At 35.4% G+C, this 18,363-nt stretch overlaps 1 protein-coding gene across 4 annotated transcripts; it reads left to right on the top strand.

Moving 5' to 3' along the window:
- The first annotated feature begins 706 nt into the window (after window positions 1-706).
- On the top strand, window positions 707-16,402 carry LOC146956566 (protein HUA2-LIKE 3-like). 4 transcript variants are annotated; one of them, XM_085729503.1, is made up of 12 exons: window positions 707-1,070; window positions 2,347-2,423; window positions 6,388-8,418; window positions 8,755-9,208; window positions 13,809-13,917; window positions 14,031-14,143; window positions 14,256-14,440; window positions 14,525-14,996; window positions 15,096-15,531; window positions 15,624-15,791; window positions 15,910-15,952; window positions 16,040-16,402. In XM_085729503.1, the coding sequence occupies exons 1-11, from the start codon at window positions 948-950 to the stop codon at window positions 15,927-15,929; spliced, it is 4,188 nt and encodes a 1,395-aa protein (XP_085585629.1). In that variant the 5' UTR covers window positions 707-947; the 3' UTR covers window positions 15,930-15,952; window positions 16,040-16,402. The 4 variants fall into 4 exon arrangements, with proteins under 4 accessions (XP_085585629.1, XP_085585627.1, XP_085585624.1 ...); XM_085729501.1 differs by having other exon boundaries at window positions 16,032-16,402; XM_085729498.1 differs by having other exon boundaries at window positions 15,904-15,952.
- The last annotated feature ends 1,961 nt before the right edge of the window (window positions 16,403-18,363 follow it).

The raw sequence follows: 18,363 nt of genomic DNA, 5'->3' as shown, positions 1-18,363 counted from the left end.
GAGTCATGGTCGTTGAATTTTTTTTTCTGATTTTCTGGGGAAGTTTCGGAGCAATCCGATCAAGTAGTCCGAAAACCCGATTTTTGACTAAGAACATGTAACAATGACCCAAAACAGAAGGATGAAAGTTAAGAAGATTAATATTGTTCATAAAATGACTATCCATATTACAAACATGTTTAGAATTTGTGCTGATACAGTTCCGATTATATAAACTGAATTGTTTTTCCCTTGAAAAAGAGTGTTTAGGGGGTGTTCGGACTATGTAATCCGAAAAAATCATGTAACGCACCCTATTTTTTGAGATTTTCGGATTACGAAATCTCAAAAAAATCCGTAACTCATTTTTTCACCCTATAACAAAGGAAAACACCAGTTCGGATTATGAAATCCAAAAACTTCAAGGGCATTTTTGAAAATAAAAAAAGGGCACGCGTGAATTCCATAAGATGGGAAAAGTAATAGTCTTTCATAAATTATGGGGGTGAGGTAAGTACATGACATCTATTCCAGTCCTGCAAAGTCTCAAAATAAGTACAAATCCAAACCAAAGCCTCAAAAAGTACACCGAATATCCAATAATGAAAGAGACATTGTCAACACTAAGCGCACGTTAGCCTACTTCAATGAAAACCAGATAACCATGCGCACCTTAGCTTCCACCTAACCAAACTCATATCTATCTCTCTCTCTCTCAAAACCACTTGCGTTTAACACAAAATCTCTCTCTCTCTCTCTCTCTCTCTCTCTCTCTCTCTCTCTCTCTCTCTCTCTAAATTAGGGTTTTCTCCGCACACCCTGTCTTCTTCTCAAACCGATCCAATATCTCAATTCAATGCCTTTCAATTCCATAGGCAAATTCAACACAGTTTCAATTCGTTCAGTTACAAACCGATTTCACAATTCGATTTACTTCATCTGACCCATAGCGGCGTCGGCTTCCTCCGATGGCACCTAGCCGGAGAAAAGGAGGCAGTAAAGCAGCGGCCGCCGCTGCCGCCGCTCGTCAATGGAAAGTTGGCGATCTAGTTCTTGCTAAAGTTAAAGGCTTCCCTGCATGGCCTGCCACGGTAACTGCTATTCAATTTTTGTAATTTATGTCTTAAAGTTTATATTTTTATGTTTGGGATGCGTTTTTTCATATGTTTTTGGATTGCATGTTGGTGGAGTTTAGAATTATTGGTTCAGTGTGTTAAAAAGTTCATTTTTTTAGCTAATTATGTTAAAAAGTTTGTTTTTTCCGCTAATTATGTTTAAAAGTTTAGATTTTTATGTTGACTGTGTAGTTTTGAATTCTTTTGAGTTTAAAATTATTGGTTTAGTGTGTAATTATTCATTAATTTTGTGGATCCTAGTCTTAGACTTAATTTTTTATTCATGGGTTTTGCAACTTTTATTGATTTATTATTGATTATAGCAAATGGTTACTGTAAACTCAACTGGGGTTTTATCTGGGGAAGTTAATTTCTTATTTGTTTGGTAATTGTGATGAATTGGATTGAAACGGTGACAATTGGTTGAAAATATCACCTGATTTGAGTTCACAATCACTGTCTACCTGGGGAAAATATTGATAATCAGTTGACTATATGCTTGGTAATACTTGAAATTTAAGGTAAAAATTCTTAAAGAAGTTTATTTGTGGGTAAACAAATGATAATGATGGATTAAATAGTGAACTACATGCTTGGTAATCCTGAAATTTAGGGTAAAACTAAAAATCTTCTATGAGACTTTTTGGGGGTAAGCAAATGATAATAATGGGTTAATTTTTTTGACGTCCTTACTTTCGCACGAATCAGTAGTGAAGGGAATTTATGATTTATTGGAGTTGTTTCCTTCTTTATTTTAGTGATAGAAGCTAAAATATTGCTATATATCCTATGCTTGTTTCATAGACAAAATGAAAAGTGAGAGAAAGATGAAAGCATGAGTGTGTCAGAAGAGAGTGCAAGATTTACCTTCAACTCAACTTTCAATCCGGAACACCATCAATGTGTGTTTGCATTCATGGTGGAGAGGTTCATAATTGGTTTTGCCTCCAAATCTTTGTTTGACTTGAAGTGACAAAAAGTAGTTTTTGTGTCTGGTTGTCAAATTTGCACAAAGTTGTTGTAATCAAGCTTCCTTTTTAGAGTAAAAACGTGAAAGGTCAAATTATTTCACTTCAAATTCAATTTTAACCAAATTAATTGTTCAAAATTAAATTCATTCAAATTCACGTTTGTTTTTGTTGATGCAAGAGAATTGGCTTTTGGTTAAAAAACTGATTGGAAGAAAGTGCTTTTTTGTTTTTTCTCTTTGTTGATATACCATTTGACTTTTCAAGTTTGTTGCTTGTGGCAGGTCAGTGAGCCGGAGAAGTGGGGTTACTCCACTGATTTGAAGAAAGTGCTTGTTTTCTTTTTTGGAACCCAACAAATGTAAGTATGCTTTTACATTTGAAATGAAAATATAAAAAACAAAAACTTTAGCTATGAAATTTTTACCATTTTCAATTTTGTAACCAAGCCAACTCAAGCCTAGTTTAAGCGAAATGTGAATCTGTGATATCCATATTATTAGGATAGCTATGAACGTGCTGTTAGGCAGTGTTAAATAAGGTTTCCCTTCTTTACTGACATTATATCTCGGAGCTTAACTTGGGTGATATGCTTATTATGGTTTATGGTGTTTATATGCAATGCTGTTTTCCCTTTTTTAGTGTGCACAATTGTATTATTTGAGAACACATTTTCGTAGTTTTACCTAAGTATGGTAAAAGATTACGGTCGAGTCATCATACAATACATCATGGGACAATGCTTAATTACATGGCATGCATATAGTTTACTATATTTTAATGGTGGCAATAATTTACTTTGATGTGTTCTTTGTTGCGAGAGTCAGCTTGTCGGACAGTTAAACCAGATTTAAAATACCAGTAGGATACAGTTTATATGTCTCTGACTATTTTAGTATTCATTTTAGCTTATCAATTGCCTGTGACTATTTTAGTATTCATTTTAGCTTATCAATTGTTGGCCTACTTTTATGAGGTAGTAGTAGAAAATACGATGGTCAATTTTTATGACTATTTTAGTATTCATTTTAGCTTATCAACTATTGGCTTATTTTTATGATGTGTAGTAGAAAATATGATGGTCGAAAGATTCCTGTCTCATTCATTCTCAATCCTTCAGCTTATTAAAACCATGTAACAACGTTACTGACTTGTTGTTAATAGGGGTGCCTTAGGTTATTGATTGGGTCTTTAAGCTGTGTTGTTGAGTATTTATTAAGAATTTGTCTTTAAGCTACACCTTTTGAGCATTGACAGTTAGAATATGACTTTACCACTGTCTTTTTTTTTTTTTGAATGGCCATTACTACTGTCTACTGGAGAGACAAACCGAAAAAACTATTTCTGAATCTTAGTTATTCTAATGCTACAAGATAAGTGAACTCATACTTGTAGGCACAGTGAGTCAGTTAGACTCAGTAACTAAGATTGCTGAGTTGTATCCTAACAGAACAACTAACAGCTATAATACATACAACAGAAACTGGAACCAACTGCATAAATTCACACAGTCTAACATTCGCTGGATCTGAGTTTGCCAGCAAAGAGACAGAGCTAGCGGAAACAGTTGAAAATAGTCTAGCCTGCATTCAGGCAGGCGACATGGGGAAATTGGATCTGGCTGGAGAGGAGGTTGCGATGTAGGAATCTCCATGTTTTCCGCCAAAAGGGAGGAAACTGTGGAGGATCCATAGGCTTGGAAGGCTTCACAGGCTCTGATTACCATAGTAGAAGTCGATACCTGAGAGAAAAGAGTGAGAAACCGAAAAACTGTTTCTTAATTGATTATCGTATTTCTAATTTTATGAGTTCAGTGAACTTCATATTTGTAAATTATAAATTATATGGTTCATTTACTCGGTCATAGTCAGTAACTAGCCAACAGTGCTAAGTTGTAATTCTAACTGAATAACTAGCAACGGTAACCACATGGAAGGGAAACCAGAACAAGATACATAAGCTCACATACTCTAAACATCTACAACTTTTTTTCAAGTTTATTTTCTGTTTTTAATATGGTGGCCGCTGCACACTACTGTACTTCAGATGCGGTGCAGCATCTTTTTCCTGCGGTTTGGTGCTTTTTCTCTGTTGTCAAATCGTTACTGCATTTGGCAAAGTCATAACCTGGTTCCGTCAGATTTGAATTGAAATTTTAAAACTTCAATTGAACATAGATCACTCTTGATATGGAATTATTACAGCATTTTCTTATCATCATAGTTTTGAATACTGTATTGGATCATCAGATTGAACTAAATCACCTCATATAAATTGCCATGATGAAAAATCAGTCAGAAATTTCTTAATAGGACTCGAACCAAGAAAAGTGGCCAGCCTGGCAGGTGGTTCATCTTGTTCTGCAACTTCAATACTGTTGCCTGAAATGGTCCATCATAAGCTTGCCCATGAAGGGCCAGTGACTACTGACTAGCCACTTTTTGATAGCCTAACTTGTAACTTTTCATAGCTGCTATTTGCTTGTATCTTTGCTGATGTCGGACTTGCAAACAAAAGAGACACTGGAGTAGGGCTAAGTTCTTTTGTTGACCCAATATGGTGTTTTTTAAATTCTAACCAATGTTTTCCAACGGCATCTGTTGCAATGTTTTTGCCTTCGATTGCAAAACTCCATTCTGAGGTCATGGCAGGCTGGCTTTTACATGACATTGCTAATTTCCATAGTGACCATGACCTCCAAGGTTACCATGATGGAAATGATGCCAACAACAACTTCAAATAGGATAATTAAAATACAGATGAGTCACACAGAACCAGCCTGTTTTAAACCTTAAATACACCCAACTTTCTTTGGCGGACTGCATTTTTCTTGTTTTTCCGTTCTTTATTTCCCTAAGCCCCTCATTTGCCGAGAAGATTTTGGAAAGAGAATGTAAAACGAAGAGATAATTTGAGAGAAATTTCTGAATTTTGAAGTCTTTGCTCACAACAACTGATTACATGTGTACAATATTTATTAATCATGTTACAGTTAGATTAGAACTGTAACTGACAATTATAACAATTAGAACTAATTTACATTAAGCTTGTCCTACAAACCTAAGTGAAGCTGCATATAGGCTTAGTATGTGAATCAATAAACTCAAGGACCAATCTGCTAACAGAAAAGTTTACTTCCTGCTTTGACAAACACTGGTTGTTAGTTTGTCAAGCTAACCCTTGGGGTTAGTGTATTTGTGCGCGTTTGTCTCAGAGGGAAGTAAACCTTTCTGCGTCTTACCACCTTTCCTAAATGCCACTAACACTGTAACTCCACACACTTCCTTTTTGTTTCTCTGTGGCATAATATATTTGGCCAACCTAGCTTTAGTACTCTTCAAAATGTACTCATGATGGGTACCTAATAGATTAGGCCATCCTTCTTAACAAAGTGCAGTTTAACGGTATTGAAATGCTACATGATTTGAGAGCCTTCGTTAAGCCTTGTGATGGGGATGGCCTTTCCTACTTGCGACTAAGATGAGGGAGGAGCATGTTCAATTTGCATGAACGATTAAAGGGAACTGAATCTATATCAACATAATTTATTAGAATTCCAATTGGGTGGGTAAATAGTTATGAAAATTCAAGGGAAAAAGTTGTTTATAGTGGTAGAAAAGTATTTGGGAGAAAAATTTGCATTCTCAAATTTCTATTAATTGTAACAATTAGTTCTAGATTTGTGATTGTATATTGATTCAGTGCTAGTATTTTATTGTTTAGTATTGTATTTGCATTTTTGATGAGTGAGCTGGAGTAGGGTTTCAATAGCTGCATTTGAGGTTGTAGATTTATGACGTATAATTGTGTGACAGCATTGTACAGTCTTGAACAACATCTGGTTATGCATACTTGAGGTTTTGAACTGATTGGGGGAAGATTATTTAAGCAAATTTCAATTTTGAAACAAGCAGTTTATTTATTTATTTGAGAATTGCTGCTTATTTTTTGCCATCAAATGATAAGTAAGGTTGGATTTGATTGAATTGGTTTAGTGTTAAAAGTTGATTAAACCCTTTTTAAGGGAAGGAAGTAGTTTAAACCAACCTGATAGGGTAAAACCATAGTATCAGGAGGTGAAGTTTGAAAGTCTATCTTTGTTGGAGATCTGGTTGAAAAAGTGGCCATAGTTTCAATAATTTGAGGGCCTTATGGAAGACTCTTTGTGTTGCAATGTAGACTGCTAGGTATTTTGAGTACTGATAATAATGTTTTTCTTTCTTTCTTTATGATAAAAGTAATAATGAACTTAATTTTGCAACTTTTGATCTCTATCATCTAGTTTCCCTCTTGCACATTATACCTTACATCTTTTGTGTGTGCAGTGCTTTCTGCAATCCTGCTGATGTCGAAGCATTTACCGAGGAGAAAAAACAATCTCTCGTCAAACGTCAAGGAAAGGGTGCTGACTTTGTTCGTGCTGTGAAGGAGATTGTCGATAGTTATGAGAAATTAAAAAAAGAGAGACAACTTGGTGAAGCTAACTGTGGTGGCAATGTTGCTGATGCAAATGTTTCAAAGCCATTCAACTCATACAACAAGGATCAGACAGATGCTCCTGCTTTATCGCCTACTTTACCTATGAAATCTTCAAATTCCGATATTGATAGCCATGGGTTGGTATGTCCAGCGGAGGATGACTCAGCTGCTGTATTGAAAGATGAATCTCATGATAACGAGGCATCAAAGGAGCTTACTGAGAATGTTGCTTCTGTACATTCGGCTAAGCCACTAACTTACTCTTCTCGAAAGAGATCCGCTGCTGACTTATCCCCACAGGGCTTCATAACAGATAGGCATATGCCAGTACGAAAGAATAGAAGCTCATCACGAGTCCAACCCTTTATGTTTCCATGTAATGACAGTGGAAAGAATGCTGGCAGCCAATTAACCAATGCAGCCCAGGGTGCATCTGTTAGAAGGAATAAACGTCTTAGGAAATCACCTGATCTTGCTGGTTGTAATGATTTTGATTCATCTGCTTTGGTCTTGAATGGTAGCATGGAGGACAAAGACAACAGCTCTGAAATTCTCACAAATGATTCTGATGAATTTAGTTTGAATGAGGGTAGTGCAATGGATTCAAATTTTAAACACACCGAAACTAGTGAATGCCCTGAAGAAGTTGAGCTGAACAAAGGCCTTGATCTTAAAATAAAGGGTGTGGTCAATAAGAAGAAAAGAAACCCAAATAGGAAGAGGGCAACCAATGATACTTCCAAGCCAACCATTAGAGTTGAGGAGGAACCTGGTGTGCGGAATTCCAGTCAAAGTTCCCAGAACATTTGCAGAAATTCCGAAGAGAGATGCTTTGAGCAAGATGGAGATGAACACTTGCCCCTTGTGAAACGATGGAGAGTCAGAATGGGTAAATCATCTTCCACAGAGGGAGAGCTCAATAGCATTCTACATACTCCAGGGAAAAGCTGTAAGGAAGATATTAACTCACCACCGCAGATGATAGCTTCCTCCAATTGTGAGAATGGAGGCTCTGCTGATGTAGGCTCATCTGTCCTGATTGGCACCATGAATAATGTTTCTCCTTCAAAGAATTGTACACCATGTTTTGAAAATCAGGTTTGTAATACTAAGAAAGATCAAACATTCTGCTCTGTGGACTGCGAAGCTGCTTTACCTCCATCTAAACGCCTTCACCGTGCTTTAGAGGCCATGTCAGCTAATGCAGCTGAAGAAGGTCAAGCTCATATAGAATCATCAGCCTCAAGAATGACATCAATTGCCACATGCTGTATATCTTCTATCAAGACAAGTCCAGATGTGGCTATTAATGATCATGAAGGTGGCAGTTTAGAGTTGCAAAAGTTCGATGCCTGTGGTGGTGGTGATTCTTCTCATATAATTGTGCATAGTTTGTCAGCTAATTCAAATCCGATGATTTCAACAGAGAATAAATTATCTAATCAAGTGGATGAGCCGTCATCCAGGTTCCAGCCACAAGAAACTGGCAAGAATGTTCTCCAATGTGCTGCAGATCAAATTGAAGAACTTAGTGATTTTGTGGTTAGTCACACTGCTAATGTGGATTTGAAAACTCAGGTGCATGGGGAAACTAATCCAAATCTTGATTCAAAATGTAATGAAGCTGAAAGCAATCACGATTCACCTGCCCTGTCATTACCACCAAATATTGAAGGCAATATTATAACATCGAATCATTCAAATACAACATCCAATACATCAGAGCACAATGGAATAAACCTTCATTCTGTGGCAGATGTGATGAAGAAAGAAATTATTTCCCCTAATATTGATCCGCCTCAAAATGAGGTTGGTATTTCCGAGGGTACGAAGTGCTTGAAGCCAGCAGTAGATGATGTCAACAGAGCAAATGACATGTAAGCTTAGTAGTGGCTTTTTATAGTTCTTGGCCTTGAATATTTTTTATACAAATCTTCACAGCGAAATTAGAAAATGAATGTAAAATAAAACAATCTTAATAGTATTAAACTAAAATTTTATGATATTTTGTTATATAATATATGGCTAGGTAGACTTATGCTTTCCTCATTTAGATCATATTGATAGTTTGCCATGGTGGAATCCTAGTAAAGTGATATTTTTTATTCATGTTTCAGTGATAGGAAAATATTAAATGAGACCAATTAAAGAAAGTTATTTATGCTCCATTTCTTTTATTCAAGAAAAAGCTCGTGACTGTTCTTTAATTTCAGGAGCGAGTTCGTAAAAGAGGTAAAATGTGAAGGACCAGAGGAGGATTTGAATTCTGTTTCAACATCTGACTGTCTGGGTCAAAAGGCTGTTTCGGGCATTCGGTCAAGTCCATCCCTGACAGATGGGGGAGATTGCCTTCCACAAGGATCACCTCCAAACACGTCAATTTGCAATGTATCTACATCAGACAGTAGTAATATCCTTCACAATGGAAGTTGTAGTCCTGATGTACATTTGCACCAGAAACAAACTTTATCTGGTCCTGTCGATGAAAGTAAGTATGGATCTGAGGCAACTCAACAATCAAGATCAATGGGTAAGTCAACTGAAGCGGGACGTGCTGCTTTGTTGTACTTTGAAGCAATGCTTGGGACATTGAAAAGGACAAAGGAAAGTATTGGCCGAGCAACACGCATAGCTATTGACTGTGCAAAGTTTGGCATTGCAGATAAGGTACAATTTTCTTTTTCTTTTTAAAAATTCACTCTCTCCTACTCTGAAAATGCTCCGTTGTTGAATTTGAATAGTGAATACTTGTTGATATAATTGGATCCACTTACATTGTCGATATTTGTCTATTTAGGATTTTTTACCATTGATCCCATGAAATCTGAGTCTTCCATGTGTATTATTATTGTCATCGAGTCAAAGAGTATGTAGAGTAGATATGAAACTAGCTGTTATAGTTTATATGGTCCTGTATTTCCTATCTCAGTCCTCTAGTTCTGCTGTGTTTCCATTTTGAGAGGAAGACAGGGTATTGGTACAAAAAGCATGGGTACAATTTAGTTGTCTCATGTGCACTTGTTCTTAAAAACGAATTGATTTTTATCCTCCTCCAAATATGATCTCGAGGTGAATGGTGTGAATAGAAGTTTTGTTTCTGCATCCCAATTTTGGATTGTTAATACTTGAGTTTAATATTGACAATGAGTGTTTAGGTATGGATTCCATAAGGAGTATAGAATCATTTCGATTTATCAAGACCAACAATTTGGAGGGAAGGTCTCTTGAAGACTGTTCATTGCTTGATGCATTGACCTGACTCATCATACTGTTTTTCCATTTTTTACCTCCCTAATCATAAAAAACACAAAGTTGCTTTGAGATTGAGCCTACTTCATATTTTTATTTTAGTTAGTCTTCTGCAATATTATCAATGGTTTTTTTTTTTGGCATTGTTTAGTTCCCTTTTCATTACAGCACTCTTGCTGTATAGGAGTGTTGTTAAATAGCAGCGCTATAGATAGCGGAATTTGAATAAACTACTATTGTTCTGTCATATACAATTTAGTATTATGTTTTGTCAATTAGTGGCTATATATAGAGTGAGTGGTGGCTAGTAATCAAGGGAATATATAATAAAAAATATTCAAAGGGTGTGGTATACCCTAGATAAAATGAAAAAGATTATTTTAGAGCTGCCACAACACCATAGAATCTTAAGACTACAAGGAAAAAAACGAGGAGCTATGTAAAGATGACATGTCACCAACAATGTAGTTTATATCACAAGTAAATATAGATAGCGTTTGAGATTGAGCTTTATATTTTTATTTTAGTTAGTCTTCTGCAATATTATCAATGGTTTTTTTTTTTTTTTTTTGGCATTGTTTAGTTCCCTTTTCATTACAGCATTCTTGCTGTATAGGAGTGTTGTCAAATAGCAGCGCTATAGAATAGCGGAATTTGAATAAACTACTATTGTTCTGTCATATACAATTTAGTATTATGTTTTGTCAATTAGTGGCTATATATAGAGTGAGTGGTGGCTAGTAATCAAGGGAATATATAATAATAAATGTAGTTCAAAGGGTGTGGTATACCCTAGATAAAATGAAAAAGATTATTTTAGAGCTGCCACAACACCATAGAATCTTAAGATTACAAGGAAAAAAACGAGGAGCTATGTAAAGATGACATGTCACCAACAATGTAGTTTATATCACAAGTAAATATAGATAGCGCTCTAGTTTAGAGGAAGTTGAACCATAGTAGTCAATAGCGGCCGCGCGTAGTGTTGCGGCGACGAACCGCTACGCTAATCGTCATAGCGGTGCGGAATGAGATAGCAGTTGCTATAGCGGCGTAGCGGATAGCGGCCGCTATTTGATTTTAGTTGAAAATTTCCAAATTGACCCTATTTCTAAAACATTTTGTATAGTTTCCAAATTTCTAAATTGATTTTAGGGCATTTTGGGGATTTTTAAAACCAAATTGACTCTGTTGTATGGTTTCTCTGTTCTTTTTTTCTTCCTCTGTTTTCTCTTGTTTTATGGTTTCTCTTGTTTTGATTTTTTTATTTGTTCCTCTATCTTTTGTTTTTTGGTGTTTTGATTTATGAATGTCTCATGAGATTTGAGTATTATAAGTTTTTTTTTTAGAAATATATAAGTTTGTTTATACTTTATACCATTATTCATGTAATTTGTTCAAAAAATAATCAAATATCGGTGACCGCTATTTGTCATACCGCTTTACGCTATATCACTTTTGTGGTCGGCCGCTATGCACCGCTATCCGAGATCCACAATGATCTGCAATTGACAATGTTGTGCTGTAGTCAGTAGTGGCTGTGCGGCCACTACAGGTGTTGCGGAACGTCGGGGCCCCTATCTGCTGTTTTTTGGACAATTTGGTCATTTCATGCTAATATATTTTTGCCTCATATTTAATATTAGTAACAATGAATTTTGGTAGTAGTTCTGAATTTGTCTTAAATTTTGTGTATTATTCTATTTTTAAGCTTTTATGGGTATAGTACAATGTGTTGTCAAATAGTGGCTATAGCTCTCTCTAGTTTAGAGGAAGTTGAACAACGCCGTATTGTAGTCAGTAGTGGTTGTGCGGCCACTGTTGGTGTTGCATAGTGTTGGGGCCCCTTGTCGCGGTTTTTTGGACGTTTAGGTCAATTTCATGCTAATTTTTTTTTATTCATATATAATACTGGTAACAATGAATTTTGGTTATAAATTACGAATATGTCATCAATTTTGTGTATTATTCTATTTTTGAGCTTTTATGAGTGGTACTATTTGTGGTACTGTGGTATAAGTTGTGTTGTTTCCCTAAACTTTGACATAGTGGCTGTACCACAACCCGCTATGCCGCGTGACTTCATGTATCATAGAAAGATGGTTAATTGCTTGTGAAGTTATTAAAATTCTGTGCAAAGGTTCTTGATAATTGCTTATAAATTAAAGTTTGGTGTCTATCCTTGTTATGGAGAATTTTCATTGCATTATACACCTGGTATGGCCAGAAATATCATCGCTCAAATCATGGTCAAAATAAGATCGTTAATGTTATATGGTTGTCGTTATAGCTACTAGTTTGAAACTCCCTTAGACCATGAAATGGATTTTACTATTTGAATATTGAAACAACTAAATTTTCAAATTGCTGTTTGTTTGCTGCTTTTATTTTCCCTCAATACTAGTACAATAATGGGACCCTTGGCTTTCTCTTCACTGCTCCTAAATACAAAATATAATATTTTTACTTGCAACTACAGAGGGAAAAATCATGATTTGAAATTGAATATGCGTAGTACTTTTGTCTTTTTACAACAGACTTTTCTCTCAAACCATTATTTTTGTACAATTTAGTTTCAGATGTTTGATAATAGATTATAGTAGTAATAATTTTTTACTGCATATTTTCTTTACATTTGGTATTGAATTACCGGTTTCACTTGTACTGTAGAGAAATGGACGAAAGATAATTTATTTATCATTGATTTCCTTATTGACGTGAAGACCAAAGATCATTCATTTATCATTAATTATAATAATTTTGTACTGTACTGTTTCCTTATTTTTGGTATTGAATTACTGGTTTCACTTGAACTGTAGAGAAATAGATTGAAGATCATTTGTTTATCATTGATTTCCTTATTGAAATGAGACCAAAGTGGGCATGTTATAATGTGGGAATTAAGCTGAAAGTGTTAGAAACTGGTACCAAAACACTATTTAATCGTAGAAACTGACTTTTATTGGCGGTAGCATATGTTCACAACAGAAACAGAATTACACACACCATTTGGAATGCAGAATTCACACATAAACTAAGGAAAGAGATAGTCTACTGTTACAAGAAAATCCATATCTAAGAAATTCTAGGGTCTTGATCTCTTCTCCCTGCCAAGAGTTCAAGAGATTGGTCTTTCCCTCCCTCTCTCCCATAACCATTCAATAACTATCCCATAATCAATTTCTCCATTTATTCCTAACAATAAACATAACTGACACAATAAAAGCATAACTAACCATAACTGCCAATTAGTTTCTAAGGAAAGAGTCTACTATTACAAGGAATTTCCTATCGAAGAAATTCTAGAGTCTTGGTCTCTCCATTCCAAGAATCCAAGAGATTGGTCTCTCTCTCTCTAAAAAAGGGAGGAGATTGGTCTCTCTTAGAAATTGTGGTTGGGCCTTACACAACCCCACACAACTGGCTTGTGAGATGAGGATCACCCCCACATATAAACACATGTTCAGGCCATCTTTTATCCTCTGTGTGCGTGTGTGTATAGATAGATAGACAGACACTTCCTATCTAAGAAATTTGAGAGTCTCGGTCTCTCCCAAGCATTCGAAATCTTGGTATGCAGCAATCAATATCCAGTCCCAAAATAAATTTTTTGATTTTTTCTTCAGTTTTCCCATTTATTTGAAATTTGTCTAATAAGATAAATGCATGCTTAGTAACATAAATGCTTACTAAAACATGCTGGCTGTTGCTGATAACATAATAATTGCAGCCCAATATAATATAATAATACAATAAGAGGCCTAACCGAAAGCTTGAGTTCTAACCACATTGGAGTTTCATTGAGTTTGCTTTCCAAAGTGTAGCTTTGAATTTATACCTCAAATTTGGAACATGTATGTAGTGTTATTTTTCTTCTGGAATCTGGGCATCAATGGGAGTTAAAATCATTGAATGAGCATTGCTGTTAATTCCTATGCAATATTTTTTATTTTATGAAATTTACCATGTCTTTTATTTGATGCCATATGCATATCTTTGGATGTTTGGCGTATTACAGGTCATGGAAATTCTTGCCGATAATCTTGAAACTGAATCAAGTCTGCATCGGAGGGTGGATTTGTTTTTTCTTGTTGACTCTATTGCACAGTTTTCTCGAGGTTTAAAAGGTAACTTGTTTATTGCTTTGCTACTCGAGTCTTGTTGACCAAAAGAGAAGAAAGAATAGATTGAAGCCAACATTTGATAATTAATTGATATCTAAGATGTCCGATTTTTCCAGGTGATGTTTGTTTAGTATATTCATCCGCTATCCAAGCAGTCCTACCTCGACTATTATCTGCTGCCGTGCCTCCCGGAAATGCTGCACAGGAGAACCGTAGGCAATGTCTTAAGGCAAGTTAATTAAGTTTCATTTTTAGTAGAGTTAAATCTGCATGCTTTTTTTCTGACTGCTCTGTTTTTTATTATCATTCTTTGTTAACACTATCTTTTAACTTTTTTATAGGTTTTAAGGCTGTGGTTGGAGAGAAAAATCCTACCAGAGCCCATGGTTCGCCATCATATCCGGGAATTGGATTTATATAGTTCAGTTTCTGCAGGCGTCTATTCACGACGATCATTAAGAACAGAGAGGGCTTTGGATGACCCTATAAGAGAAATGGAGGGTATGCATGTTGACGAATATGGAAGGTTTGATTTTGTTAGAACAATTTTTTCTATATTATCATACACTGCTGGGAGTGTGGTTACTTAAACTTTCTTTTGATCTTGTAGCAACTCAAGTTTGCAGTTACCTGGATTTTGCATGCCTCGAATGCTTAAAGATGAAGATGACAATGAAGAGAGTGATTCTGATGGAGGCAATTTTGAGGCTGTCACACCTGAGCATAATTCTGAAGTACATGAAATGACTTCTATAATTGATAAACACAGGCATATCTTGGAAGATGTTGACGGTGAGCTTGAAATGGAAGATGTGTCTCCCTCTCGTGATGTTGAAACGAATTCATTTTCCAATGTTGATAGAGGAAATGCCACACAGTTTAACAATAATATACCTCTGCCATCCGCCCCTCCACATCAGCTTGTGCCTCAATCTTCCATGCCACCACCATTAGCCCCTCCACCTCCACCACCACCTCCACCACCACCTCCTCCACCACCACTTCCTATGCCACATCTTGTTTCATCTACCTCTGATCCATGCCGTACTGTATTTAATTCTAGAGGTCATACAGAATCACAGGTATGTTTCACAAATTTCGCTTAAGATTACTATTTAAATAATCAGTGGCACCAAGAGTTAACAACTAATGGGTGTCCTTTCTACTTGGTCCTTTTGCAGCGTGTGAAAGACAACCCACTTCACCCTATGGATCAGCCCTTGGCTGCACCGAGGAGTAGCCAACCTATTAGTAATGCAGTGCACCATCATGCCCCAGAATATAGGGAAGCACACATTTCTGAGTCTGATCGCTCTTTCAACAGTTTCCCTGTACCGCATCCAGTAAATTATCGACATTCTGATGGTGTTACTATGCATGATAGAGGGCACTCTATAAGGCCGCCTCGCCATGTGCCGTCGAATCAGTTTTCTTTTGTTCATGGGGAACAGCATGCAAGACATCGAAGGGAGGTTCCACCACCACCTCCTTACTCCAATAGGCAACATTTCGTGGAGAACATGGAGAGAGAACACTTCTACCATAATAATCACGAAAGATTAAAACCGCCTCCATATGATTATCGAGAGAGATGGGATGTCCCCCCACCTTATCCCGGTAAGATTGGAATAATTGATGCTTATTTTGATGGTGCTAGTTTTTCTTTTTTGTTGATATGCATATTTAAATTAAGCTTTTTTTATTGGTAGGTCCTAGGTATCATGACGAAGATATGCCTTCCCCATATGGGTGTCATCCATGTGAACCACCTAGAATACCAGATCACGGGTGGAGATTTCCTCCCCGGTCAATGAATCACAGGAACACCATGCCATTTAGACCACCCTTTGAAGATGCAATTCCAGTTACAAACAGAGGTTCATTCCCCCTTACCATTATTTTTCCTCTATCATGATAATTTTCTATTAGATGATCTTCTTAGACCCTTCAACATTGGAAAATTAATGGGAAATTATGTTTGCATGTCAGGTCCAGGCTTTTGGCGGCCCAGGTGATAGTAACCAAGGATCCAAGTCTGGTATGCTTCTGATTAACTGTCGGGTTGTCCTCCAACTATTAGTGTTTGTGGTATTCATGTTTCCCTCCTTGATTGCTAGGTATACAGCCTCTTTTCGGCCTGAACTCTGGCTTTGTTTAGGAGGTGTTTATGGTCCATCATTCTGTACATGCAGGACTCCTTTGAGGAGGATTCAACATAATCTGCACAGGACATGTGAATGATCTACTAGATTTGTTGTACATATGTATTTTAAGCCTATTCTCTGCAGAATGCAGGGCAGGAAAAGTCGTTGTAGAGTTGTCAGAGAGGTGTAACCTTAACTTATTTAGGTTGTGTCAAAATTTTCCACCGCCAAATTCTATAATTTATTTCATGAAAGCCCTTATAGAATTTAGATCAGTACATATGTGTACATTTCAGTGAATATTTCCTGGAATTGTTAATTGAAGGGAAACTTCTCTCTGCCAATTCAACTGTATTCTCCCATACATTGTTTGCCTGGGTATTTGGTATGCCAACTCAAGGCTGTGTGCATGGCCTGTTAGTGGTTGCCAATTCTTTAGATGTTTGAGCCTTCTTGCATAAAACCGTGTGGGACAGTGGTTTGATATGCTTTCGGAATCTGAAATATATAATCGTAGTTGGTGTGTTCAACTGGAACATTGGACCCAGAAGCTTGAGGTAATGCACATATTTTTGGGATAAATGTCTTACTCACGGCCGGCTAAGAAAATAATGCTGTACCCTTCATCCTTTGCAGCCGTTTGATTCTTTTAGCGAAAGATACTTCTTCTCCCCAAAGTCTTCAAAATCAGTACTTTTAAAAATCCTAAAATATCTTTCAGAAATGTATTTTTCAAGTACCAGCATATTGTACTTTTTATTAGTAATTTTTACTTTTTAACTGGATTGTTAAAATTACTTAATTATAATTTTTTATTTGGTGTTTTAAAGGATTTAAGTGTTTTTTTTCGTAAATCTAAATAATGGTCACAATCTAAAGGATTTAGAGTTTTTTTTATGGTGTTTTAGAGGATTTAGTGTTTATTATATAATAGCTCAAAATCTAAATGTTAATGGATGCACACTTATGACTCCCACCGTCTCAAAATAATTGATTTTTTAACATTTTTTGTCTTAAAATAATTGTCACTTTAAAATAGCAATGCAACAATTATTATTATTTTTCACTATTATACATTTATTTATTGAATTTCATCCAACTTAATTACTCCACAAACTAAAATTAATAAGAGTATTTTAGTAAATCATACTACACTATTATACATTTATTTATTGAATTTTATCCAACTTAATTGCTCCATAAACTATATAATTAATAAGAGTATTTTAGTAAATCATACTAATTTTACCTTTGAAATCAACACAATAAAATCTCATTTTTAAAAAAATCATGTGTAAATATTAAACAACTATTATTTTGAGCCTGAGGAAGTTGTCAATTTTGTTAGTTTTAGGAGTAACTCTAATAGTGGTGAAGCCGGCTATTTTTTCACGAGAAGGTTAAATCTAAATAAACGAAATAAAATATATCTTAACAATTGTTTTTGACAATTTTTATTGTTAATTAATTAGCTCTCTTTGTAGTTGCTTAAGAGATTGAAAGTGTCAAAAAAATTATGAAATACATCTATTCAACAAATGGATATCATTTGACTTTCATGTTTCTACTATTTTTTGACAAATAAACTTTTTGTAGTAGCTAATTATATATTATCGGGTAGTCAGTTATGTAATATACTTAGCTTATTCAAATAAAAATAATAATAATAATTTAGTACTCATAATTTCGCCCTGTAACTCTGAGATGATATATTTCTCTTAATTAATTATTATTATAAACAATGAATTTTATTATTTCAACCATAAAATCAAAAGTTCTATTTTTTCTATAAAATTTTAAAATCACTTGATACTTTATTAAATAATTTAAAATGGCACTACCAAAAAAAATAATTTAAAATGAACCAATAATTTAAAATGTAAAAAACATAAGTAAATATCAGTGGTTACATTCCTTCCTTAAAAAAAAAAAAAAAATCAGTGGTTACATTGGTGATAGGGAGAACTTCGGATTTATGTAAGAAGTGCATTCCCTCAAAAAAAAAAAATGTAAGAAGCGCATGATCATTAATATATGATGACAATAATTAATGATTAAATTAGTAAAATCCATCGCATATAATAATTATTAAACAAAATAATTCATGACAAAATTACTTCTAGATGTGGTATTCAACATGCCATTACAAATTTTGCTGCAGGGTATAGTTTTCGTGTAGGCTTCGGAAACTCATCGATTTGGAATATTGACTGGACACAACTCGGTCCCCTCTGTCAATTGGTCCCATTTGTTAACATCAGTGATTCAGTTATGTGTTTGAAGGATGTGTGGGAGGATGGTAGGT

This window comes from Medicago sativa, chromosome 1, assembly GCF_051527215.1.
Source record: "Medicago sativa cultivar Bolivia chromosome 1, Bolivia_mono, whole genome shotgun sequence".
NCBI lineage: Eukaryota > Viridiplantae > Streptophyta > Magnoliopsida > Fabales > Fabaceae > Medicago > Medicago sativa.
Note: the sequence above shows the minus strand (reverse complement) of the source record. Positions and strands in the feature narration are given on the sequence as shown.

What these genes read in the sequence shown, in the direction of transcription:
- LOC146956566 (XM_085729498.1), top strand. Translation starts at nt 948, where the DNA reads ATGGCACCTAGCCGGAGAAAAGGAGGCAGTAAAGCAGCGGCCGCCGCT. An exon ending in ACCGTAGGCAATGTCTTAAG is followed by an intron (nt 14,144 to 14,255) that starts GCAAGTTAATTA and finishes ACTTTTTTATAG; the next exon opens with GTTTTAAGGCTGTGGTTGGA. An exon ending in CATGTTGACGAATATGGAAG is followed by an intron (nt 14,441 to 14,524) that starts GTTTGATTTTGT and finishes TTGATCTTGTAG; the next exon opens with CAACTCAAGTTTGCAGTTAC.